At 47.3% G+C, this 25,732-nt stretch overlaps 1 protein-coding gene and 3 long non-coding RNA genes across 12 annotated transcripts in view; 2 read left to right on the top strand and 2 right to left on the bottom strand.

Moving 5' to 3' along the window:
- CALN1 (calneuron 1) overlaps positions 1-25,732 on the top strand; it is a 435,337-nt gene that overhangs the window by 409,117 nt on the left and 488 nt on the right. For all 9 annotated transcript variants that reach the window (XM_072943069.1, XM_072943070.1, XM_072943073.1 and 6 more), the window contains one exon: positions 13,832-13,988. In XM_072943069.1, coding sequence (XP_072799170.1) covers positions 13,832-13,988 — 157 coding nt within the window. The remainder of the gene's footprint in view (positions 1-13,831; positions 13,989-25,732) is intronic.
- On the bottom strand, positions 18,166-19,608 carry LOC140686960 (uncharacterized). The gene is made up of 2 exons (XR_012060967.1): positions 19,212-19,608; positions 18,166-18,458 (listed from the first exon to the last, which is right to left on the bottom strand). It is a non-coding gene; the product is annotated as an uncharacterized lncRNA (long non-coding RNA).
- On the bottom strand, positions 21,836-24,984 carry LOC140687120 (uncharacterized). Its single transcript, XR_012061236.1, has 3 exons — positions 24,459-24,984; positions 24,040-24,071; positions 21,836-22,975 (listed from the first exon to the last, which is right to left on the bottom strand). It is a non-coding gene; the product is annotated as an uncharacterized lncRNA (long non-coding RNA).
- Positions 23,061-25,722, top strand: LOC140687119 (uncharacterized). The gene is made up of 3 exons (XR_012061234.1): positions 23,061-23,721; positions 23,959-24,024; positions 25,210-25,722. It is a non-coding gene; the product is annotated as an uncharacterized lncRNA (long non-coding RNA).

Here is a 25,732-nt window from a genome sequence, read left to right on the forward strand (position 1 = left end):
TTGTCTAGAGTCATGGGTGTGGTGAGAGGAATGTTCCAGAGCGAGACAAGTGATGCGCTGATGTCTCATCCTATGGCTTTGCTGGAAGCCAGATGGAAGCTGTCAGGAGCATCCTGAAAAGCCTAAAGGACATTCTTTAAATAAGGAGGGGAAAAAAAAAAGCTGGTGTGCCCTGGCCATGAGGAGCCGAAGCCTCACTCTTCTCAGACAGAATTATGCCTTAGCCTGTGTCAGCTTCCAGCCTGGGGCGGACATGGTGACCGTGAGCTGAAATACAGAGATGAAACCGGGTACCCCATCACACATAGGCCTACCAAAATTCTGTCTTCTGTTTCTCTTAACCATGCATTTTTTTGTTGTTAAAAAGATTTATTTCTGATTGTATTTGATACTCAGACAATCTCTGTGAGGTGAATAAGGCAGGTGTGATTGTTACAATCATCTCACTATGATTGCTCTTATTCGTTGTATTATTACTGTTACCTATTCAGTGGATGAGGAAACAGATGCCAAGCTATTAAGCGATGGACCTAAGGACACTCAGCTAGTTAGTGGCGGAACTTGTTCTAGACTGTGAGTCTGTGCATCCCGGCACACAGGACCTTCCCATCAGCTCCGCCCCCTAAATATTCTGAACCCCTCTCTGCATTTATCTGCATGATGGTGCAGGTAACTTGGCTGGTTCATCTCGTTTCCTGAAACCGCCATCACTGCCACCTAAGGGTATCTGGGCATCAGCTGAGTCTTTGTCTGTGATAACTCACAGAGCGACTCGGGCTCCACTTAACTTTCCGCTTGTGAGCCATAGCGAACCAAGGGTCTGAGAATCAAAAAGTGTGAAGGACAAGGAACGGTGTGTTTTAGACTAAAAAAAGGCTTTGTCCACATATCCTATGACATAAATAACATTATCGCTCTTTTGCATAGGGAAGACTGAGGAACAGAGAACTTCGGTAGCTTTCATTGGGGCACACAGCCAGTACATGACAATGTCTGAGCAGAAACCAAGGTTATGGACTTTGTTTTCAATTTATTCCTACAGTTTATTCCTGTGTGCACATGCCCGCGCATGCGCACGCACACACACACGCACAGGCTTCTCCATTATGCCTTCCCCTTTAGTCAGATCCATCTTGCATACCTGCCTGAACACCCTGGCTCACATTAAAAACATGCACCACTTGAGGCCATCAGCACATCCTCTTAGCTGTGCAGAGGGGAATGCTGTATGTTTTCTGTTCTCCAGAGTTGCTGTGAGGACATGAAGATTCCCCTGTGCTCTCCTGTCCCTTTCCTGTGTCCTCATTTCATCATCCTCAGACACTGCAGACTCTGCACCATCTCCCAGGGGTTGAATAGAGTGGGCTCACTCTTGGAACCGTCTGCCTGTGTCTCATGGGAACCAGCTCTTTGGGAAAGTGTCCACAGTTTACCCTCTGCCCCCAGACTGGGCCGTCCAGGAGCTGTGCCACCTTCGCCCAGCAAACCACGGATACCCTGTGTCCAAACTCTCGAAAAGGAGATGCCTTCTTCCCAAGCCTCAGTGAGCTGTTGGCAAAATGCCCTTGCTTTGTAAACAAAAAACAAACGTAAACCTGTATTAGATTCTCATTGCTGCTGTAACAAATGACCACAAACTTTGTGGCTTAAAACAACACAAGTTGATTCTCCTAGAGTTCTGGAGTTCAGAAGCCTGAAGTCGTTTTCACTGGGCGGAGATCTAGGTGTTGGCAGGGCTGTGTTCTTTCTGGAGGCTCGGAGGAGAGAATCTGTTTTCCCATCCTTCCAGCCTCTGGTGACTGCCTGTATTCCGTGGCTTGTGGCCCCGTCCTCCATCTTCTTGCTCATCCCTTCAATCTCTGCTTCTTTCATTCTCTGCATCTCCTCTTTAGCCAAATCTCCCCCCACCTCCCACTTAGAAGGACCCTTATGATCACATTCAGGGCTCACCTAGATGATCCGGGGTGGTCCCCCGTCTGAAAGTCCTTAATTTTAGTCACAACTGCAAGGGCCCTTTTACCATATAAAGGACCAGGTTTATAAATTTCTGGGGTTAGGTTGTAGGTATCTTTGGGGCCATTATTCAGCCTAACCATGAAACCCACTTCTAGGAGGGTAGAAATAATTCTGTTCTCTGGAGTTCTCCCAGGTTCACATGTGTGCACACAGACAGTTCGTGCCAAATCTGAAATCATATATCCCACGCCTTTGCTCCTTATCTTCTGCTACATTATTTCACCTCTCTGAGCTCCATCATCTTCATCTGTAAAATGGGCATAATGTAGGCTCTACCTCCTCAGAGCAGTAACCCTTATGAGGCTTCAATGAGGTCACACCTGCAGTGTAACTGACACAGAGGAAGCTTGCCTGCTACCAGACGGACCAGCTGGCCACTAGGCATTTGACATCCAAACAGTCTGGTCCTGGAGATGTCCCTTCTCAGATCTGCAGCCAGAGGACCCAGCAATGGGCACAGCTCCCAGGCAAGGTCTCTGTGTTTATCGATCTCCCTCTAGAAAGGCATTGCCAATTGAAATGCTACTCCCTCTTACCCACACTGCAGTGAAACACATCTTCCATGGAGCCTGGGTCCGGGCACGAGGCGAAAGCCACACAGAGTCAGCGTGACTCCAGACTCTGGCCAGAGCACGTCAGTACGTATGCAGTTTCCTCCAGGGCTTGGAGACCAGTTCTTCACCTGAGCATCACTCATGTGTTTGGCTCATGCTTGGGGCCGCGCTCTGTAAGAAATGTGAAGCTGGAGGCACTACTGTGACCTCCGAGCCCGTGGGACATGAGAGCAGAGGGGGGAGCAGCGAAAGCCCACCTGGCCTTCTCGGGCGCTGGACGGGCCACTTCAGCATCGCCGCCAACCTGCCGTGCGGTCCATCCCCTTTGAAGAGGAGCAGAAAGAGAACCAGTGGCCGGGAGGGCTGGGGTCAGAGCTGCTTCAGGGGCAGAGGCTGGGGAGGGGAGCCTGCCGAGGGTGTTAGCGGGGCAGGTTGAATCGCTTTACTTTCATTCAGGACAGAGACTCTTCAGAGGGCAAAGCTCGTCAGTACCGGCCGCCAACTCTGAACTGCGTGTCTGCTCTGTAGGTCTGGCAGAGAGTGGAAAATTCCTTCCGGACGGTGGCACTAAATAGGTGCTCAATCTCAGTTTTGGTGTGACTGGGTTTTCATCTTCCGCATTGCCACTGCATTCCAGGGGGCGTTTGCAGCAGCTGCGCCATGTGTTAGCGCCCAGGCCCCGCGCTGGCCTAAACTGATTCCTTGTGGGACTAAAGAACACAGCATTCTCCTCTCTGTGTCCCTGTGTCCCCCCTATACCGAGTCCGCCATACCCTGCACACATCCAGGTGCAGTCATCGCAGCCTGGCACCCACTGGTGTTCGGCAGGGCCTCTCCCGAGCTCCCATTCCCCTGTCCACCCTGCACATCTCGTCCAAGGCTCCCGGCGTGTCTGCCTCTGTCCACGGTGGGGAGGGGCCTCATAAGGCCTTGCATTCTGATCTCACTATTTAATTCTTCATGTGGGGGAAATCTTGGAGCCAGGAAGGACTCCAGAAGTCTCCCTGGTGACACTGGTGTCACCTGTACTTCGCATCTGGACACCACCACTGGCAGGCTGATGGCATGCACACCCTTGAGGGGGGGTTCTCATTAGACAGAGGAAACTGTGTTGCCCATGGTGTGGGGCCAACCAGGAAAGGGGAGGTGGAGGCAGGAAATTCTGTAGCTCAGATGACCTTACATGACCCTGCCACACTGACATTCAGGGCACGGTTAGAAAATGGCTCTATTTTTACGTTGGACTGAGATAAGCAGATGAGCCGTGTGGATGGGGCTCTGTCCAAGGCCCTGTCCAGATGCCCCAGACAGCAGGGGGCACCACCGTGCCAAACTGTAACTCCGCCCCCTGGTGGGGAGGCCCCGCCCACCGATCTTCCCCGCAGGGCTCTCTCAGTAGGATGGTGCCTTTGTAGATGGGCGGAGACAAGACTAGAAATGGGCACCATCGCGCAGCTGATTCAGCTCATCCGTATCTCCGGAGGAGAAAGGACCATGTCATGAAATTAATTTCACACCTTCTGTGAAAGTTGAAATGGCTTTGGATTCACCTAAAAACAGGTCAGGGAAGATGTGACCCCCCCTCCCCGAAGCCCTGCAGGTCTCAGCATGAGGCAGGGACCAGGCCTGGAGGCACAGGCCTCCGAGAGCAGAGCGCTCAGCAGAGCGCGGAAGGCTCCATCCTTGCGGCAGCAGGCAGGCATCTCTCTTAGCAAGGACCCGGGACTTGCCTAGAGATGCAGGGCCCCCTGAGGTTCCCCTCGCAGCAGGAGAAGACCTTCAGTTTCTCTGCTCTGATCACGGGAGCCGCACAGGCAGCTCTCTCACGGATTTGGGGGAGACACCGAGTGGGGATGGAAGGCACGTGGGAAAGATTGGGCTTGGAAGCAGGGGAAGGAGTCACATCTCTGCATTCAGCAAACATTTGTCCTGCATACAAGATTCTGTAAGAGGACTGGGTGTAAACACCGCCTAAGATGCAGTGAACCCCTCGGAGGCCTCGCCATCTACCGCCAGAGGCCAGCAAACACAGAAGTAGCTCCCAGCGGGAAGAGCCTTGGGGGCCCCCATGCAAGCCCCCTGAGATGCTGGAGGCAGGTGGGCCCAGAAAGTCCAGCCAATACTGCGTGCCCCCCCTCAGAGACAGACCAGGACAGAGGGCCCCCAAAGGCCAGGGGAATCCTCCGACTCACCCCCACGGTTCACATCTGACTCCCAGGCACGGCCGCCGCCCAGAAGAGAAAGACCGAGGGGATCCTGAGAGAGGGCTCCTTTCTGTCTGTCGGGAGCCGCCGTGCCGCCGGGCTGCCAGGTCCCATCACTCCTCCGCTGACGCACTGATTTAGAGACTGTCATTCCCAGCCTACGAGGAGGAAGCAAGCAGAGCCAGGGTGCTCTGCCACCACCGTGGGCGGCCACTGTGCTGGGACACGGCTCTCCTTTCTGTGCTAGACCTTCATGCACCTTAGTACGAGCTCGAGTGAGCGTCGGGGTCCTCTGGAGGGCTTGCTTCAGGTTGCGAGGACCCACCCCCAGAGCATGTGATTCAGCAGGTCTGGGACGGCGCTGGAAAATTGCATCTCCAACCGTTTTCCAGGTGATGCCGGTGCTGCTGGTCCAGGGAACACACTTTAGCATCACGGGGCTGGACCAGTCTAGGATGAACAGCGGTCTTCCCACTCTAAGCTTCCTGAGCAAGAGATAATCTGGACCCACAAAGGGGCAGCTGAGGGACGGCTGCAGGAATGGTAAACCGAGCCCACGGACGCGCACAGCGCCTGATGCTTAGAGAAAATCCCCGCGGCCAACCGGCCACAGGGGCCGAGAACATCCCAGCCGCTCTCTCCTGTGGCAGGTCCTGCGTTTGGGTGGCCTGTTCCTCATTTACGTGTACGGAAACAGAAACAGGAGCGCCCATAACACTGGACTAATTACTGTTTAGCACGCCCAAGGGAAGGAAAGCAGGGCAGCTCTGAAAGGGGAACCAGGTGGACTTGAAGAAGATGCCCGTCTCGTGTTTTGGGTATGTTCATCTTTAAAAGTGACAAGAGATTTTTAGATTTTTTAAAAGCAGCGACCATAACCATCAGGGGCAAAAAGGAATGAATAAATAAAATAATAAAATAAAATAGAATAGAAGGAAACAAAATGATCCTGCACAGTTAAAATTTTCTCTAAAATCTAGAGATGGTAAGAGCAGAATTAACAGTGCAAAAGAAAAAAAAATAAGTGATGTGAAATATGAAATAAAGTGATGAAAATTATTAGAGAAAAGTGAAACATTTAGAAACAAAGAGTAGAAATGTAAGAATAATTTGTGTTCTGGGGGAAGGACCGTGTTAGATAGAACAGGAGAAAGACAAGCATCAAAGTGGCTGTCAGGAAACAGGAGGCAGAAAATGACATCGGTGTAAAAATTTTAAAACCCCTCACAAAACTCCAGCCAAGGTTAATGCAACACCGTATATAGTTTAGCATAGCATGGAAAACTTTTTTTTTTTTTTAGTTTCATGGATAATGACATATTGCTCCTAGTGTCCACAAAGAAAACAGAAATGATCTCCAAAGTTGAAACTCAGGCCACCCTCCAACCTCTTTGCTCTTCCCCCACGTTAAGCAAGAGAAGGAACTGGACAAGTTCTCGTGGAGCTTAGAGGGGAAGTTTTGTACGATTCTGGGATTTTATACCGAACTAAGCTGTCTGTCATGGGACATGGCAGGCAGGGGGAAGTATTATCAGATTATAAGAACTCAGGAAATGTAATGCTCACAAGTGATTCATTGTCAAACTATTTTTTTTCTCTCATTGTTCTTATTTAATTGAAGTATACTCAGTTATAATGTGTCAATTTCTGGTGCACAGCACAATGTTTCAGTCGTACATATACATCCATATATTTATTTTCATATTCTTTTTTATTAAAGGTTACTACAATGTATTGAGTATAGTTCCCTGTCAAACTATTTTTAAATTTTCTGTAGCAGATATTTGGATGGAAATCAGGTACCCAGGGTTGGGAAAGTCATACAAAAATGGAACTGGGCGTTGAAGTCAATTAAACATAATGAAGTTGCTGTTATACACGTTGTCACAAAATTTAATGCAGAAACCAACTACTGTTCTAGAACAGGTTGCAAATAGTGGAAAACGTGTCATAATAAATCTCAAATTAAACTTGCAAAGACTGTAAAGTGTAGGGTAAGAGATAGGAACAGGAGGGTTTGAACATTTTCTTATCACAGGTAGAGAAATATGAGAAAATGCAATTTAATTTCTCGAATTTTGATAATATAAGAAATTATGGCTTAAGGAATGCACTTGATAAATGGAAAGATAGCCACCACTAGAATCAAAACTAGGACAACTGTAGGGGTTTTTTTTGTTTCAAAAGACAAAAGGTAAGGAAAACATAAGGAAGGGCTAAAGACCAGAAAGCAAGAGACGAAATAATAAAAGCACAGCCAAACATGGTTATAACAGTATATGAAAATGTAATTAGACTCTACTGTTGGAAGACAAAGAATCTCACGTCAGATTTTTAAAGAATTCAACTCTATTCACTTTATAAGAACCGTACATTTGCTTTATAAAACACATACCTTTTTTTTTAAATTGAAGTGCAGTCAATTACAATGTGTCGATTTCTGGTGTACAGCTCAATGTCCTAGTTACCGTTTTAAACAGACCTGTGTTTAATATAACAGACAGTTTACAAACCAAAGGGAAGATATTTAATAGAAAGAAAACAAGCATAGCCATATTAATGTAAAAATAGATATTTTTCAAACAGAAAGCACTTGAGTTTTGTTGTTTGTTTTTATTGAAGTATAGTTGATTGACAATGTTGTATTAGTTTCTGGTGTACAGCCTAGTGATTCCGTTACATAATATATTTATATTCCTTTTCATATTCTTCTTCATTGTCGGTTATTACAAGATGCTGAATATAGTTCCCTGTGCTCTATAGTAGGACTTTGTAATTTGTCTAATTTTTATATAGTAGTTTGTATCTGTTAATCCCAAACTCCTAATTTATCCCTCCCCCGACTTTCCCCTTTGGTAACCATAGTCTGTTTTCTATGTCTGTGAGTCTGTTGTTGTTTTAAAAATAAGCTCATTGAATTTAAATATTTTTTAACGAGGGGGTTGATAACAAGGCACACTGCAGTGGTGCTGCACCCATGCCGAATGTGTGGTTTCCCCCCACACCACCAAGCAATTCTCCATCACCAGCTGGGCGTCCTCCAGTTCAGCTCAGTTCTGACACTACCTTCCCAGAGACAGCATCGATCCCAGAACTTAGGGGCTCCGTCTCACAGGTTGTCCACCCCACCCACCACGTCGGTGACCAGTCACAAGTCCAGGTTGTCCCCTGTGCTTCTAACTCAGCTGTCATTCTCAGGTTCCCACGCCCCCCTCCCTTGGGTTCTATTAATTTGCTCGAGCAGCTCCCAGAACTCAGGAAGCCAGTTTACTTACTAGATTTACAGTTTATAATAAGGCTATTAAAGGATCCAAGTCAGTGGCGAGATACACAGGGCGAGACCCCAAACACAGGTATCTGTGCACATGGATCAAATTCATGTGTGACTGTGGTGGGGGCTGGGGGCCAGGGGCAGGGAGGGACGGTTGGGGAGATAGTGTTTGATGGGTAAGGAGCTGCAGGTGGGCAAGACGAAAAAAAAAGTTCTGGAGATGGGTGGTGGTGATGGTTGCACAGCAGTGTGAATGTATTAATGCCACTGAACTGCACATTAAAAAATGGATAAAATGGTAAATGTTATGTATATTTTACCACAAGAAAAAAAGTAAAAACAAAGAACAACCAAACTAGAGATAATGATACTAAGTGAAGCAAGTCAGACAGAGAAAGACAAATACCATATGATACCGTTTATATATAGAATCTAAAAAAAAATGACACAAATGAACTTATGTACAAAATAGAAACAGACTCACAGACATAGAAAACAAAGTTATGGTTACCAAAGGGGGAAAAGGGGAGAGGATAAATTAGGAGTTTGGGATTAACAGATACACATTACTATGTATAAAATAAACAACAAGGACCTACTGTATAGCACAGGGAACTATATTCAATATCTTCTAATGACCAATAATGAAAAAGAATATATATATATATATGTATATGTATGAGTCACTTTGCTGCACACCTGACACTAACACAACACTGTCGATCAACTATACTTCAATTAAAAGCGACAACAACAGTGACAGCCAAGCTCCTCACCACGGCATCTGGGCCTTTACTGCTTAGCACCCCACCCACAGCTCTCACCTCATCCCCTACCACATTCTCCTGCTCCAAGTCCTCAGAACAACACCACAAATGGCCATGTGATGGACCTGGGAGCTTTTACATTCCCCAGGGTTTCCAAACCATCCTGTGCTGCCCTTGTCACAGTGAGTTATCACACTGGATTAAAACCACTCATTTATAGGAGGTGAGGGTATAGCTCAAGTGGTAGAGGGCATGTTTAGCATGCAGGTCCTGGGTTCAATCCCCAGTGCCTCCATTAAAATAAATAAGTAAATCTAATTACCTCCCCCCTCCCATTTTTTTTAAATGATCATTTGCTTGTCTTTTGAGAGCAGGACCAACGTCTTGCTCACCATTGTCCCCATCACAGTGTGTGGCATGGAATCAGCTGACCATTCATTGAATTAGGGTATCAATCTTTTTGCACTAGAGAAGAGCCTCACTGAAAAAAAGAAATTAGGACTAAAAGAACAGTTTGTGGAGATGCAGTTCTTTTCCACAGACTGCAATATGTTACTCCTGGTCTTTGACCAATCAAGTAGTCCCCAAAAGATAAGGTTCTGTAAGATACAGGTGATAATTATAAGGCTGCATCATATAATTACTAAGGATAACTGTATTTGTGTGATTGGCTTTATAGAGATTTTAACTTCATGAAAATCTCCTCAGGTTCCTAAAAAATAATGGATGTACAGGCTACATTCTTTAACTAAGGTTAACTGAAAACAGAATACAACAACAAAAATCAAATCTAGAAGAAAAATAAATAGGGTTAAAGATCCAAAATGGGATATAAGAAGTATTGAGAAAAACTGAAAATTGTGGTGCTGTTCTGCACAGTTACGTGTTGACAATAATAACAATCTTTTGCCTGGTTTTCTGAAAAAGTACATGATTCCAAAACTGACGCCAGAAAAGTTAAAAAGTGAAATGGATTGATAATCATGGAAGAAATACTTGTTGGCACTGTGCCCACATTGTTTTGTAGTGATTTCTTTCAAACTTGTAAGAGACAGACCTATACCGGCAATACAGAAAACACGGAATTCTACTTAACTAATTTTGCTCTAGTATTCGTCTCCTAATATTAAAACATGGCCCAGAGAGCCAAATAAAAGGAAAAAGATAGATTTCCAGAATCTCCATCTTTCTTTCTCTTCTTACAGCTCCTGGCCAATTTTTTCCACCTAATTTCTGAATTTCAACAAATTCTCAGCTGGTGAGAGTTTTTCCAGGCACGCCAGTCCTTCAGTTGGTCTTCCAGGAAATGGTTACTCATTTTCTCGGAGTCTCTCTGGTGTTGTCGCTCTTCACCTCTGACTGTGGCAGAGGGGTCCCCGCTTTCTCATCTGCGAAGTCCATCACCCCCACCGTGCATTTTGCCAGGCTTCTCCCAGCCCCAGGCTAACAACCACCTTGTCTTCTATCAAATCTAAAGGGAGATTATGTCATGCGTCAGCCCTCAGTGTATCTCAGGATCCACTTACACAGTCAGTTAAACTGTGATGCAGAAAACAAACTCACTTTACACACACCACTTTGGTTGTTCTTACTCATATAAATGGCTTTGAGCTTGAGTCATTTAGATTTCCAGCAAGTTCCAGTAACCCGATTTAATCTGTCAGAACAAGGGGCATATTTAAAGCAAGGTAGGAATTGCTTTACAAAGAAACCAGGGAGAAAGAAAAAAAATGTCTAAAACTCCCTTTCATCATGATCCAGACTAATGTAAAGCATTGATTTCTGTACTGAGTCAGTCATACTGCAGAAATCGCGAAGTCTCAGTGGCTAACAACAAGGGTTTATTTCTCACTCAAATTACATGTCCTTTGTGGGTTAGCTCCACGTTTCATTCATTCTGGGACCCAGGATGAAGGAAAACAGCCCTTATTTGCTGTGTTTCTGTGCAGAAGAAAAAGAGAAATTTCAGAACACACGACGGCTCTGAGACTCCTCTTGGAAGTTCCAACACTTTCATGTGTCACTTTCACTCTTGTTTAATTGGCCAAAACCTGGTGCCAATGGGCAGGGAGATACAATCCTCTCACAGGAAGGCGAAAGAAACCATTGGAAATAATATAACCTGTTACAGCCCAGGCTCTTGCTCATAAATATTTATTTCCCTCCCTTCACCCACAAAATATACTCATCTCCTCCTCAAGGGAGACACCCAGAAGTCCCATCCAATGACAACTCAAGACTCCAGGTCTAGAATCACAAGATATCCTTCAGTTCTGGGTGTGACTTCTCTTGATCTGGAGATATAGGAACTAAAAAGACAAATCACACCTCCCACCCCCACCCCACTCCCCCCATACACATACTCAATATATGGCAGTGGAACAGGGTCAGGCTGACCACCCAAACATTCCCATCCAGAAAGCAAACAGTGGAAGACACAGAGCAATCACAGACTCAATGTGATTCTGAGATCCTGTAGAGTGGAACCCGGGGTGAGGAATGTTCCTTGATTAGACCCTAGTTCTGCTTCCTGGAAGTTGCTCTTTATTTCTTTGTGTGATTTCCCCACTACCCAGGAGATCCATCCTTTTCCTTTGTTCTCTTTGTAGCTTATCCTCAAAATGACTTGTGCCCATAGAAGGTTGGGAGCCCAAAGATCATGGCAAGTTTCCAATAGTCATAGAGTCTTTTAGTCTGAGGCTGTTGGCTCTTGGCCAGTACAGCTATCTCAAAAACTTAGTCATTTTAAAAATCGATTTGACTTCAGCTGGTTTCTGCTAACAGCCATGTCCACGGTTATTTTTGAGACATTCTCTCAACTTAATGATCGGCTTCTTGGGAGAGCCACCTAATATATTCAGAGGTTTTAAGAAGGGAGACTTTAATTTAATACAGTTGGATTGTTATTTATAGCATTTCTCAACTTTATCTCTTCCTAGTTGGAGATAAGAAACAATTGCTTCTTTCAATCCTGTAAGACCAGGAATTTTGGGTTTGTTTCTATCCCTGGCTTGCAAACCAACTGATTCTTTCCTGAGTTCATCTCTTTTTTTCACTCTTTTTTTTTTTTCAGATTGAGCTATAATTAACATATAGCTTTCCATCAGTTTCATGTGTATAAGATAGTGATTTGGTATTTGTATATATTGTGAAATGATCACCACAATAAGTCTAGTCAACACCCATCACCACACATAGTTTGTGTGCGTGTGATGAGAACGTTTAAGATCTACTCTCTTTGTGGGGAGGGTATAGCTCACTGGTAGAGCACATGCTTAGCATGCACAAGGTCCTGGGTTCAATTCTCCAGTACCTCCATTAAAAAATAAATATAAATCAAAACCTAACTACCCCCCTCAAAAAAAAACCTCAATAAAGATTTACTGTTAGTAACTTTCAAATATATAATACAGTATTATTAACCATAGTCACCATGCTGGATATTACATCTCCAGTCTGTATTTATTTTATAACTGAAAGTTTATATATAACCTTTTGATCCCCTTCACCCATTTCACCACTCCTCACCCCCTGGCAAATAAATAAAGCTGCCTTTTCTACTTCATCCAAAAAAACCCAAAAACCAAAAAACCAAAACAAACCACCTGGCAACCACCAACCTGTTCTCTGGATCTAAGAGCACGGGTTTGGTTGGTTTTTCAGACCACACGGTTAAGTGAGACCATACAGAATTTGCCTTTCTCTGTCTGACTTATTTCATCCTGAGCTCATCCCTCTACTGCAGCATCCTGTCAGATACAACCAGTTAACAGCCAGAGGATTCTGTGTCTCCCGCTTTTTACCAAAAGCCGCAAACTCATTCAGTATGTATCTACCCTCCGAGTAATAACAGGCAACAGTTTTATCAGCTGTTTCGCTGCTGCATAACATGGATTGTTGTCTGTCCAGCCTCCAATAACGGTTTCCTTATTTCCCGCTGCCTGGCCCTGGAACCCATACACCATATTTTAGAATTTTGTTATGGTAGCTTTTCATTTTTATGTCCTGATTTCTGTGTTGTCGACTTAAATCGAGTTATATTACGGCAGCAAGGAAGCCCAACATCTCTGAGGCTAATAACAAGAAAGGGCATTTGTTACTCATGTGACTTTTCCTTTATGGGAGATCTTCTCCACTAGAGCCTCATTCTGGGACCCAGACAGAAGGGAAGGCCTCTCTGGAGGGTGAGTTAGCATTTCTCATTGCATCAAAGCAGAGGGAAAAGGATGCAGGCTAGAACCATACAATGGCTCTTAAAGTGTTATGTGTGTGTGTTGGCGGGGGGGGGGGGGAGGTAATTAGGTTTATCTATTGATTTTTGTAGAGGAGGTTCTGGGGCTTGAACCCAGGACCTCATACATGCTAAGCATGCGCTCTGCTGCTTGAGCTATACCCTCCCCTCTCAAAGCTTTTAATTGGATGTGGCCTCTGTGACTTCTACTCATTGGCCAAGAAAGTGATAGGACCAAATCTGACAGAAATTGTGGAAAAAATATATCCTCTCACTCGCAGGGGGAGAGCACAAGTGGAAACGCTCCACCTTGTCTTCAGCTGCTCTTCCTCATAAACACGGCTCTGAGCGTGCGTTTTGTCTTGTTCGAACAAGGTGCACGCTTAGAGCCAGATGAGAATTGCTGGCTTCTTGGAAGATTTAAAACTTTCTAGAGACATTTGCATTGTCTGAGGCGCAACACCGCTCGCTCCAAAGTACATGAGGTGTGGAGGGGTGGGAGCAGATGGCTGGGTGAGTGAGAAACCAAACTAGCAGGTGGCGATTTTGTTTTTCCCCTCCAAGAATCTCAACTGAAGGGGAAAAGTTGCTCTCGCTCAATTCCCAGTAAGTCCCTGCAAGTTCACAAGTATGCTTGGAGCTGAACATGGTCGAAAGCTGCTCATCTGATGTCTTGAAAAGCAGGGCCGTGTTTCCATAGAGGAGGGTTCGGGCTTGCTGGTCACACCCCACGCTGAGTTCCCCCCACCACGTGCCCCAGACCCTCTCACGCCTCTCTCTCTCCCCAGTTCGACATGCAGAGGATAACCCTGGAGGAGCTGAAGCATGTCCTCTATCACGCCTTCCGGGACCACTTGACGATGAAGGACATCGAGAACATCATTGTCAACGAGGAAGAGAGCCTGAACGAGACTGCGGGGAACTGCCAGACGGAGTTCGAGGGCGGTAGGTACCCAGCGCCTCCACGTCCTCTGTTTGAAAACGTGTTTACAGTCTCCTGGGCTGAAGGGGCCTTGGACGGAAGCCACATATCGAGGACTGAGGTTAAAGGATCCTTTTTGCAAAGATGCAGTACATTTCTCTTTTTTTTTCCTATTTCTTTCCCCAAACTCTGCATTTTTGCAAGACCTCCATTGACCCTTCCTTGTGACTCCAAGGTCTGTGATTTGACGTGTGGCTCTGTGATGTTGGCCTTTATTTAGTGGGGGCTGTGTGGGGTGGTGCCCGAAGACTGTTTCGGCTGCTCACAAACCTGGATCAAGTCCAGTGGCTACTGTGTGACCTTGGACAAGGGGTGTAGTTTCTCTGAGTGTGTTTCCTCACCTCTACACAGCAGGATAATTGCACCTACTTCACAAGGTCCTTAGAAATGGATTACTTCTATGCTATGCTCTCTGAACACACGGGCCGGAAGAAAAAAAAAAGAAAAAACGGCCTGCTCCTGAAAAAACTCTCATGAACTCAACCAAGTAGTTACAGAAGAAATAAGATTCTTCTGAGGCCAAAAAAGAGACCCAGGAGAGGTTATTTTTCTTGGGCTTATGAAAGAAAACTTAAGGAAAAAAATAAAACCAGCCAACCTTGCCCCCTAATCAGTAGAGAGTTCCAGGGAAGCTAAATAATTTAATCCCTCTTTCCACCTTTCAAAATCCGAGCTTCTGGAACAGCTCTGATGTACAGAATTTTTAAAAAAATTTTAAAACCATTATAGCAGGCTACCAGCAATTTTTTTAAACTTATTGAAGGTTGAGACTTCTTAAAGAGGTCAACTATTTTTTTTCTACTCTTTTTTTTTCTGAACATTTAAACAAGTCAATAGGTACAGACGGTCAGCAGTTACACAGACGCCGGAATGGAATTTGGCTCCCTGGTCTCGGAGCTGCTGTGTTAGGGCCGGCCGAGCCTCATGACAGGCAGATGACACGGGCGGAGCTAGTCTGGTGGCCACAGCAGCACATCCAGACCCGGGCTCCTCCAGTCCCTGTCTGGGTGAAACCGCTACAGGGGACAGGTGATGGCTTCTAGGCAAGGTGACAAAACTAACTCAAGTCAGGGAAACAGGGCATAGTGAGGATTGAGGTAAACTTGACAGCAAGGCCTCCTTGTAAAGGCGTCCACATTGAAAATTTTCAAAAGTGCTGTGTATGGCGAACAAAACTCAGTTGTGGTCCAGAAGGTGCCTTGGTCTCCCTGCTTGGGACCTGGGCCATAGCATCAGTGACTGTATTTGGAGTCGCAGCCACAGAGACCACACAAGGGCAGGGGGTCACAGCCAATGCCATTGACCGCCGGGTAGGCAGGGGATTGGGAGAACCAGTAGGGATGAGGAGGGCAGGGATTGGACTAAAATTTGGGAAAACAGCAGGCCTGGCCTCCCCATTCTCTCTTGGTCTCAGCTGGCAGACTATGCTCAAACAGTAGACGTGTCTGGGGCTCTAGTCCCCCTGCTGTCCGCCACGCTCTTGAAATGGGTGGGAAGAGTCTGGGCCTTACATTTTCGGTAAGAGCCTTTGTTTATGGATTGGTGTTTTGTTCAGAGAAACATCGCAAGTCTTAATAATTTGAGAAAGGTCAGCCTGCACTGGAGAGTAACAGGACCTCTAAGCTCTGTCTTTTTATGACTCAAAAGCTTATATATTAATGAAATAAATAGCTGACAAAGGGGTTTCCAAGGAGAAGTCTTCCCGGTCTGTCTTAATGACTAGTCCGCACAGCACTGGCCATGGCTTCCATTTGCGGGCACTCCATCAGGGCCAAGCGCTGTGCTAAATGCTTCACGATCCAGGATCTCATTTAGTAAAAGAAACATTATTTGTAATTAGCACATTGCTTTCTTGAATGACCTCTTTGACTTGGATTACATAATCCTTTTTACGAATTTTTATGTCTGAGAGGACTTTTAAAATAGGCCACGCTTTTTGGCTGCAAACACAGGCTCACTGGTTTGTGTTGAGATGTGAGACCTTTCCAATCTCAGCTATGAGCAGAGTCACCAGTGCATATGTTTAAAGCCCGCAGCTGTCTCCAGATTCAGGAAAGGGCCTCCCTGATGGTACTTTGGGCACAGGTGTCTGGGAAGAGAGGGACACACAGGCACAGAATTCGCCCTGGTGCCCTGGGACCAAGAGACCTTGTGGTGACCACAGCCTCCTCCCCTCCATCTTCCCCCCATGCCTGCTGCCCACAAGCAGGGACCTGCTGGCAGTTTGAGCCTCGCCCTGCTTACCCCACAGTCTCACCTCACAGGTACACAGCTTGCGCTTCCTAAATCTTCTCAACCTCCAGTTCTTTGTGTCTCCCTGTCCCCAAGCGGTCGACCGCTTCCTGTCTGCTCTGGCCCTTGGCCCAGGCTGCACACTCGCCCTGTCCAGCCCCTTCGGCCCCTCCACCACTGACATCTCAGAATCCCCCTCCCACCTGCCAGCTGCCACCATCCCACGTCCTGATAAATCCAGCACCTAACTCTAAAGGGACAAGGTGATCTCCTTTCTCTCTTTAGCAGTGGAACTCTTTTCTCTTCAAATCGAATCTTCTCCGCAACCCCAAATGACGGATGAGAGGGCAGGGAGCCGCGTGGGATGTTTCCCCCGACTCCAGAGCCTCGCTCAGGCCCCTGCACTCTTGCTCCCCACCCCCGCTCAGGAAGCTCTTCCTCTGCCCTCCTTGGAGCTCTGCTGCAGCACACACGCGCCCATGCTGACTAGCTCGTGCCCAGAGCCAGGTGACCCATGGGGCTTGGAAATCCCGCTCTATGTGGTGTCGGAGGAGGGAATCGACGAGCAATAAAAAACCTAAAGATGCAGAAAGACTTCGCCTTAGAAAGGTGAAAGGGCACATGTGTCTCTGAGCAAGGAAGGAGGAGACAGACAACGAAATAGGCATTTTGTAGCAGAGTCAGATTTAAAGACCACATCATGTGGCTTTGAGCTCAGCCAAGTCGGAGCTGCTGGGCTGCGATTCTGGAGTGGGAGAGGGGCTGGGTAACGCCGCGGGGGGCATCCCGTGTGAGTCCTTAGAGGCAGCTAGAAATTACCCGGAGGGCTTCCAGGTGCCGTCAGCAGCATTTTATGTCAGTGATGGTGCTTTTCACTTCTGTAAGTCTTGGGTCTGCTGCTCTCACACAGCTGTTCAGATTCCGTCCATTCGGTCAGGAAGTATTGATTATTGCTTCCGCATGAATGGAAGAAAAAAGAACAGAGAAGGAAAAAAGAACAGTGCAAAGGGTGTGGTGCCCCTGATGGGAGAGCTTTGGGGGTTTTTTTGTCTTCTTTTTAGTTTTTGTTTTGCCTTGATTTTTGATTTTTAGATCAACACACACACACACACACACACACACACACACACACACGGAGCCCCTCACACAGTCCAGCGTGCCTTATCTGTGTGGTAGGTGGGGCTCTGAGACCTTAGGTGAGCATTGCTTTTTCCCGTCTTCTCCCAAGGAAAAGGCAGGAGGAGACAGGATGAAATTACAAGTTATGTATAAGGGAAGTTTCCCTGGCTTCTTCAGGAAACCTTGAACCCAGAGCTCACACAACATGCAGAACCCATTTTCCTAAAGCACCAAAAGAAGGGGTCTGCAGACACCCCTTCGAAAGCAGCTGAAAGAACAGAAGAATCTAATTCAGGGGCTCTGACGGGGACTTCCCTTCATTCACAGCCTGGTTTCCAGGTGGAAAATCATCAGATTGAGTCGGGCACTTGACTGGGTGTCACCCCCTGTGCTGGGTGCTCCCAGCAAGAGGTCACCTGACCCCACTGAACGCAGGGGCTCTCTGGCATCATCCACTAGCCGGCAGTCTATACATCCCCAAAATAATGAGAATATTTGGCTAAAAGCAGGACTTCCAGACCCTCCCAACCCCTCAGACAGTTTCGATCTCCTTTACTAAGATAAATGATGCCTGATGTACTGGTTTGTGGTACATATTTGTGTTCTAATTATTTGGGGAAATAAATAGGTCAGCACCTGCTAAAATGAGTTAGTGATAAGGCGGTGTGACTACACATGGCGCCCACTCCCCACCGTGCTAAATAGGAGAGTTGTAAGATGTCTTGGTTCGACCACTTGTAACCACCAGATACTTTGGTTTTGGAGAACAGAAGCTCGGTGACACTGAGAGACAAGTTTTGTATTTTATCATTTGGTTCCAGTCGCTGACCTGTATGGAGCGGTCTTGTGGCTGAATCACCCATTTGCCCTATCACCTGATTCTTATTAAGTGTTCTTATGATCAGTTGTTCCATGTTCAGTTCGGTAGTGCTGGCTCCCAGCAGGTTCCCTGCTCAGTGCATACTGAGTCCGGGGGGGAGGGATGGAGGGAGAGCCGTCCGTCGAGCCTGCCGAGCGCTGGTCCTGTGTTAATACGTGGGGCTGACCTGTTGGCACAGCCTGAGGGGTCAGTTCTGTGGCCCCTGTGGGACAGATGAGGAAACTGAGGCTCAGCAAGGTGGAGTAATCTACCCAAAGTCAAATAGCGAGTAAGGATCTGAACCCGGGTCCACCTGACCAGACCTTGTCCTGGCTCTTCCTGCCTGGCCTTAGGTCATTTCCCTGGGGCTCTGGCATTTCAGAGACTCTTCACAGCAGATTTTCATCGTCCTTGCTCCTCTTCCGTTCCATCGCCAATAAAATCATATTCTATTTGGACGCTGAGTGCAGCAAGATCTGTGTGCGAGCCCTTTCAAGACACATCCCCCAAGTGCTGTCCCTAAATGGAACACCAGCTGTCGGGTTCTCGTAGACATTCTGACAACACGCACGGGAGAGGGAGATGAAGCAAAACCCATCAACTGGAGAGTAAACGGCTGCTGTGAAAGACACAGCGGAGCTGCTCCCTGCCATTCAGCACCTCAGTGTGACGGACGAGAGAAACACGTATCGGGGGCTGACCCCGACCGGGTGGCCCCCGAAGCATCACTGTGCAGACGTGTGGCTTCTGTTTCCTGCCCTGGGTAGACTAGCTATAGGACCCTGGGTAACTTATTTTAAAACCCCCTGAGCTGTATTTTTTCATCTGTCCAATGCCAAGATGGGACAACTATGGCCATATCTGGATTCAAACATTTCTGGGCTCCTTGGAAGGTCAGAAAGAACTTTGAAGCCATGTCCAAGGTCTCCAGCCCAGATATCCCTGCAGTGTTTCTGTCAGGATGTCAGATGCACACCTGGATGGAGAGACCTGGCCGTGCACCTTGGGCATTTCATGTCCATCCAACTGAAAAGGGCATGATGTGTCATCTGTACCATCTGCTCCCAGCGCGCCTGGTACTGTGACTTTTCCTGAAATAAAACCTGATCTCCTTGGGTGGATGTTGGAGGTTAAATTGTAAGTGAGGTCCAGGCTGGTGTTGAGACAGGAGACAGTTTTCAAAGAAAGTTGGGGCTTCAGACTCTTCTATTTGGAGACCCTTCACAACAAACCTGTAGGAAGGTTTTCAGGAGCCCTGAGAGAGGATGGAGGAGATTCTGAGATATGAGATAGAGACCAGGAGAGCTATCTTTGATAAATAGACATGATGGTTAAGATTTCCAGCTTTGAACTCTGAACGAGTCTGACTTAAAATCCTGCCTCACCGTGTATAGGTCACTTGAGTAAGGCTCATAAATAAACTAAGAGCCTAATTTTCTTCATCTGTGAAATAGGAATCATATCATGACCTACTTCCTATGGTTGTTACGAGGATTAAATGGGGTAACACAGGAGAATATTTAGTACAATGCTTAACACATTAGTAAGTACTCAAAACAAACAGATAAAACCAGCCGGTCCCCGGTCCCAGCTCTCTTTTTAGTGTTATTTTTACCTGGAGATATTGAGGAGCATGTGTGAATCTTTGCCCACATCTTTGAAAGACGGGGTAGAGATCAAATGTACAGGGTTTGAACCATCCTCTTGACAAATTAATTCCTAAAGTCAAGTCCTTGCCAACATTGGAGTTCCCGAAAGCATTGTCAAGATTCTTTTGGTTTCAAGTAATAGAAGTTCAATCCCCTTAAACTAAAAAGCATTGGCTCAAATAATAGGGGAGGCCAAAGGGATGAACTCTGGCTGACCCGGACCCAAAGAGCTCAGGCAACATTCTTTCCCTGCCCTCGCCTTTCTCTCTCTCTCACTCTCTCTGTCCTTTCCTCTCGGTTGGCTTTATCCTTGGTCAGGCTCTCTCTCCCAAGGTTGAATATCTCTCAAGATTCAGCTCTCTCTGTTCCAAGAAGAGGCTCCAGCTGACTCTGCTTGGCCTGTGTGCCTACCCCCGGACCAAGCCAAGGGCATGGGCTGCTACGCTACCTGGTCAATCTGATTCCTTACGGTGGGAAAGGTGAGGCCCTGGATTGAGAGTTCCACGAGGTGGAGAGGCAAGAGCCCCAAACCAAAAGATGAATTTCCTTACAAGCAGGGGGAAGGATGGCTGGAAAAGTCAAAATAACAGCTGGCCACACCACACCAAGGGTCCTGGTAGGAGCCTCAAGTCCAGTCACAGCTGTCAGACATCTAGAAACAGTTTTATGGTGGAGAAGGAACCAGCTCACACCCATACAGGTAGAGGTGGCCCCCTTTTCCTCTTAACAAAAGCATCATAAAACACACAGCTCTCTTCCCTGAGAGGCCACACCCACCACCTTCAGTTCTTACGTGGGTGCCCGGACGTTTGTAATCACTGATGTGTAGAAAAATCTCTTTCACAAGCTCTTCATTAGTTCCATTTTAGGCTATGGGAAATATCCAATTTCATACAATAATGTTAGACCTGGAAGATCACAGAACTCTAATAGCCCCCAGACCTGGTAGACCTGGCTTATTGTGAAAATCACCTGAGCTGGGTTTTATATTGTTCTAACATTTGCTGAGCTCCAAACTCCCTCCCAGAAACATCACTGACGTCGGTCTCTGCTGGGGCAATTAATCAGAACTGGTGTGATTCTGATTTGCCTTCTTTGGGAGCCAGTGCCTCTGAGGACTGAAGCCAGAAGGATTATGAACCCATTCTATCCAGGGTCACTCAGTTGGTCAGTGGCAAAATCTGTGTAGACTCCTGTCTCCAGGAGAGAATTCAAGAGCCATGGCCTGACATTTGCCAAGCAGAGCAGTGTGAGTCTCTGTTAAAATAAGAGGGGGAAGGAACAGTGTGTCACTGAAGCTGGCAAACCCAGGTCCTGTCACAGCAGCCAGGAGTCTGTCGGTGTACCGACTCGCTAACGAGCTTTCAAGAAAGCAGGAAACCTCACTTCTATGTCCGCCCGTGTCAACCTCCCTTAACTCACATTTCATCCCCCTCTACTTTCTGGACTCCTACTGTGTTGAATACTATGTAGAAAGAGAGATCAAAATCTACCGGGAAGAAAGACATAGAAAAGATCGCCAGCAGCATGATATATTCTTGCCATTTTCAGTGTTTGGTAAGATCCAAAATGGAACATGTACCTCAAAAAGTTAAACATAGAGTTACCACAGGACCCAGCAATTTGACTCCTAGATTTTTACCCAAGAGAACTGAAAACATCTCCATGTAGACACTTGCACATGAACAGTCACAGCAGCATTATTCATAATAGCCAAAAAAAATAGATACAACCCAAATGTCCATCAACTGGTGAATGGATAAACAGGATGTGGTACGTCCATTCAATGGAATATTATTCAGCCACAAAAAGGAGTGAAGTACTGATACACACTACAGCATGGATGAAGCCAGGGGAGACTATGTTAAGTTTAAGAAGCCAGACACAAAAGGTCATATAGTATATGATTCCATGTATGTGAAAAGGCCAGAATAGGCAAATCTGTAGAGACAGAAAGTAGCTTAGTGATTGCCAGGGGCTGGGGAGAGAAGGGAATGAGGAGTGACTTCTAATGTGTCTAGGGTGATGACAGCATTCTGCAGTTCAGGATGAATTAATGAGGCAAGAGACCAAAGCAAAGTTTGGGGAGCACCTGCTATAGGATCAGCCCTGTGCTAGAGGCGGCAGGGAACAGGAGAAAAACCAGCAAGTCTTTTCTCCAGCTCTCAAGGGATATAAGAAGGAAACCTTGCATTTCTCTAGCAATTCACAGTTGGACATAGCTTTTGCTTTTTTATTAACCCATTGATCTTTGAAATAATTCTTGAGATTAGCAGAACCATTGTCATTAGCTCCTTTTACAGAGAGAGAAACTGAGGCTCAGAGACGTTCAGTCACATGCCCTGGGCTCTTCCTAAGTGGCAGTTAGGAAGAAGCCATATGTCCAACGCACAGGTCATCCTGGGATGGCCACTGTCTTGTTGAGGAAACCCAGTGGAGACACTGAGAACAAGTAAATACACAAAGATACAGTGCAGTGTGAACATATGACAGCCAAAGCAGGCATTCCATTATTACCAACAAACACGTCATTAGTGCCTGGTTGTGCTCTGTCAGCCACACCAGGTGTGTGACGTGTGTTTCCTTTGGCTCTTCCCATGGCTGAACTTTCCACTGCTAAGCGGGGGATCAGGAAGGGAGAGTCTGTGCAGAATTTCTGAACCTGGATATTAGACTCAGACCTGGGCTCAAATCCCCCCTCCACTATTTGCCAAAATGAGCTTGGACTCCACTTGTTGGAGTTTCAGGCCCCTGACCTACCAAATGAGGACCGCACACCTTCGCTGTCTATTCTGCAAGAACATATACAAAGCACAGAATGCGTGCCTAGCCCAGCGGGGTGGGTGCTCAGTAAGTAAAGCAGACTTTTGTTCAAGGTTTACAGATGGGAATTAGCATTCACTGGGCACAGACGATGTTCCAGTACCTTCATGTGTTCTTAATCCTTAATACCCCCATTTTATAGATGAGGAAACTGAAGCCCAGGGAACTTGGCTCTCCCAAGGTCACACAGCTCTCATGTGGGATAATGTCACGGTTCAGATTTGGGTCTGGCTCTGGAAGTCACTGCTGTTTCACTCTGCCGCACAGCCTACAGTGACATCAGAACTGGGTGTGACAGAGTGCTCACCCTTGTGGAGTCTGAATTACAGACCCAGATGACGATGGGTGTCAGAGCAGCCCCGGAGTGAGCTGGAAGCTTCACTCTGCCGGCAGGACTCCGGTCTGGATCCGGACTCGTGTGGCCTCACGTACGAACTGCTAGGCCTCCAGGCCTTTCCTCCCTCCTTCTCTCTCCCCTCCTACTGCTTTGAAGGATTTTTAGATCAAAGGTGCAGCTGCTGTCCGGGGGGGATAATCCTGTTGCCTGTAACCTTGTTTTCCGAGTGTCCTTCAGTAAAGAAGGGCTTCAGCAAAAAAATGTCTCCCTCAGCCCAATCGCACCATTTTTTCTTTTCCTTAAGCCTTCCCCAGCCCTCAGGATAGAAAGGTAGACGTCTGCCTTCGGAAGCATCTTTCCACTGAGGAGCAGCCCGGAATGAATTAGCTCGTCCTCAGAAAGCGTTAGATCCGCTGTTTCTACATCCTCATCTTCTGCCTTCCCGTCCTTTCCTCCCTAAATGCTGCCTCCCTTTTTCTTGCTGAGGGCTGCTGCCTTTTTTTGTATCTGCCCACTCCTGGGGGCAGGCACATCTCTGCACCCAGGAAATGCTTCCTCCGGGTAAGAACAGGTAAGAGTCTAAGACCCAGACGTGATGAGCACGTAGAGGACGGAGCCAAAAATACTTCCAATCACCCCAGGGAAGCAGAGGCTCAGCGGACGCAGAAGGACTGAAGGTAACAAGAGGAGACCTAGGAGACTAAGGCAGAAATAACCACCAAGTACCGGGGAGGGAGCCCGGAGCTGTGCCGGGGGCGCGGGGGCTCTGGGAAGGGTGGCTCGCCAGATTACGTTCCTGCTGAATGTAATTTCTAAAGGCCCCTTGACAGGCCCCCGAGACGCCTTCTCTCCGGGGAAGTTTGTCTGCCTTTGCAAACGTTACCAGCTTCCTGTTTCTTCCCTGCTATTTCCAGGGCTTTGGAGGAGCCACCAAGTGTCCAGGGGGAGAGGGACTTGAACACTTTCAAGGTTCTTTAAAGGCATGTGGACCCTACCTTGACCTTTTCCTTTTTGCCAGTCTTCTTTCCTGCAGAGAGCAATTTTAAGGGAAATTACATTCCTTTTCTTTTTCTTTTTTTTTTCCCACTTAATTTGGCCTAAAAAAAAACCACTTTCCCTCAGCTGGTGGTTCTCTGCAAAGGTAGAGTGTAATGTCTAGCAGGACCCCTTTTCAAAATGGGAGGTCATCTGAAAATGTTCTTCTGTCCTGGCATCGGGTTTTCCTGAAACCGTCCCGCCCCCTGATGCTAACACACACACACACACACACACACACACACACACACACACAACACACACACACACACACACACCCCTCTGTCCCCACAACTCAAACGCTATCAGATTTTTTGGCCCTATTGAAACCTACAGGATCAAAAACTCTGGGAATGGAGCCCAGAGATTCTCTAATTACCTGGAGAGCTTATTAAAACGCACATTCCTGGCCTCCACGCCCAGAGGTTTTGAGTTAGCAGTCCTGTGATGGGGCCGGAGAATTCGCACTGAAGGATGTCAGACTCCCAGGTGGTGCCGATGCTACCGGCCCAATGAGTAGCCCTGGTGTCAGGAGCTTCCTGCTGCCTCCCAGGAGCAGATGTCTCCTGTGAGCTAATTGGTGAACAGTATGTAAAGATCACTGCAGGACCAGGATGGACAGGGGAGGAGGTGTAGTTGAAAAGAGGAAAGAGAGGAAAGAGATGCTGGCGTGGGAAACTGTGCTTGGAGCAGAGACCTGTCCTTCCTTCATCGGAGCTTTTCTTTCTTGCGATTTCCATTTCCCTGTTAGTAACCCACTCATGAATGCCTTCTGATCAAGACCCACTAAGGGTTTCTCGGGGGCCTCATAAAAATGATGACACAAGACCTGGCCCAACAACAGTATTAAGAGAATGGCACCCAGGACCCAAGGTCAGACCGCAGGACCCAAGGATCTGGGGGGAGAAACACCCTGCGTCCAGAAAGACTGAGAGGATTTTTTGCCTCCCTGCTTGGCGCTGACCCTGTCCACAGCGTGTGCGTTTGCCCAGGTCTCAGACTTCAGCAGGCACCAGTTAAACAGGGAGGATCCCTGGCCCCATCTCCAGAGTCTCTGATTCGATAGATCTGCAGGGAGCACGGGGTGGCCTGAGAATCTGCATTTTTAATAAGCTCCTGGTTGGTGATAGGATCCTGCTTGCTCAGGGGCCCCCGCGCTCGAACCACTGCTGCGGGCAGTGCAGCTCCGCGCCAGTGCCGGAAGTCCCTCAGAGTCACCCAAAACACTCCCGGGAAAGGTAAGTGGCCTCCAGCCCGGCACGAATGGGCAGGGAAGCACCCCAACCTCGCTCTGTCTGTAACAGCTGCTTCAGAAACAGGAGCCAGGCACGGCCACGGCCACGTCCGGATCGTGCCTTTGGTGAGACTCACTCTGAGATGTTACGTACCTTCTTGCCCAGAAATCGCTGCTACTCTATTACATCTGGAAGTCCGTCCCTCACTCTGACATCACATGTGTCATGATTTGGGTTATAGAAGTTTTGGCATGTCATACCGTTTGCCAGGAGACGTGGCGTTCGTTGGGCCTCTTCCGAGAGCCGTCCCAGAAATGCTTTCCGCCGTGTGACCAGCCTTCATCCTGCGGAGGGTGGTGTTGAGGAAGACGTGCCACCTGTTTTACTGTGTTGTTTCTCTCTTCCCCCACGTCCGTCC

This window comes from Vicugna pacos, chromosome 18 (genome assembly GCF_048564905.1).
Source record: "Vicugna pacos chromosome 18, VicPac4, whole genome shotgun sequence".
Classification (NCBI taxonomy): domain Eukaryota; kingdom Metazoa; phylum Chordata; class Mammalia; order Artiodactyla; family Camelidae; genus Vicugna; species Vicugna pacos.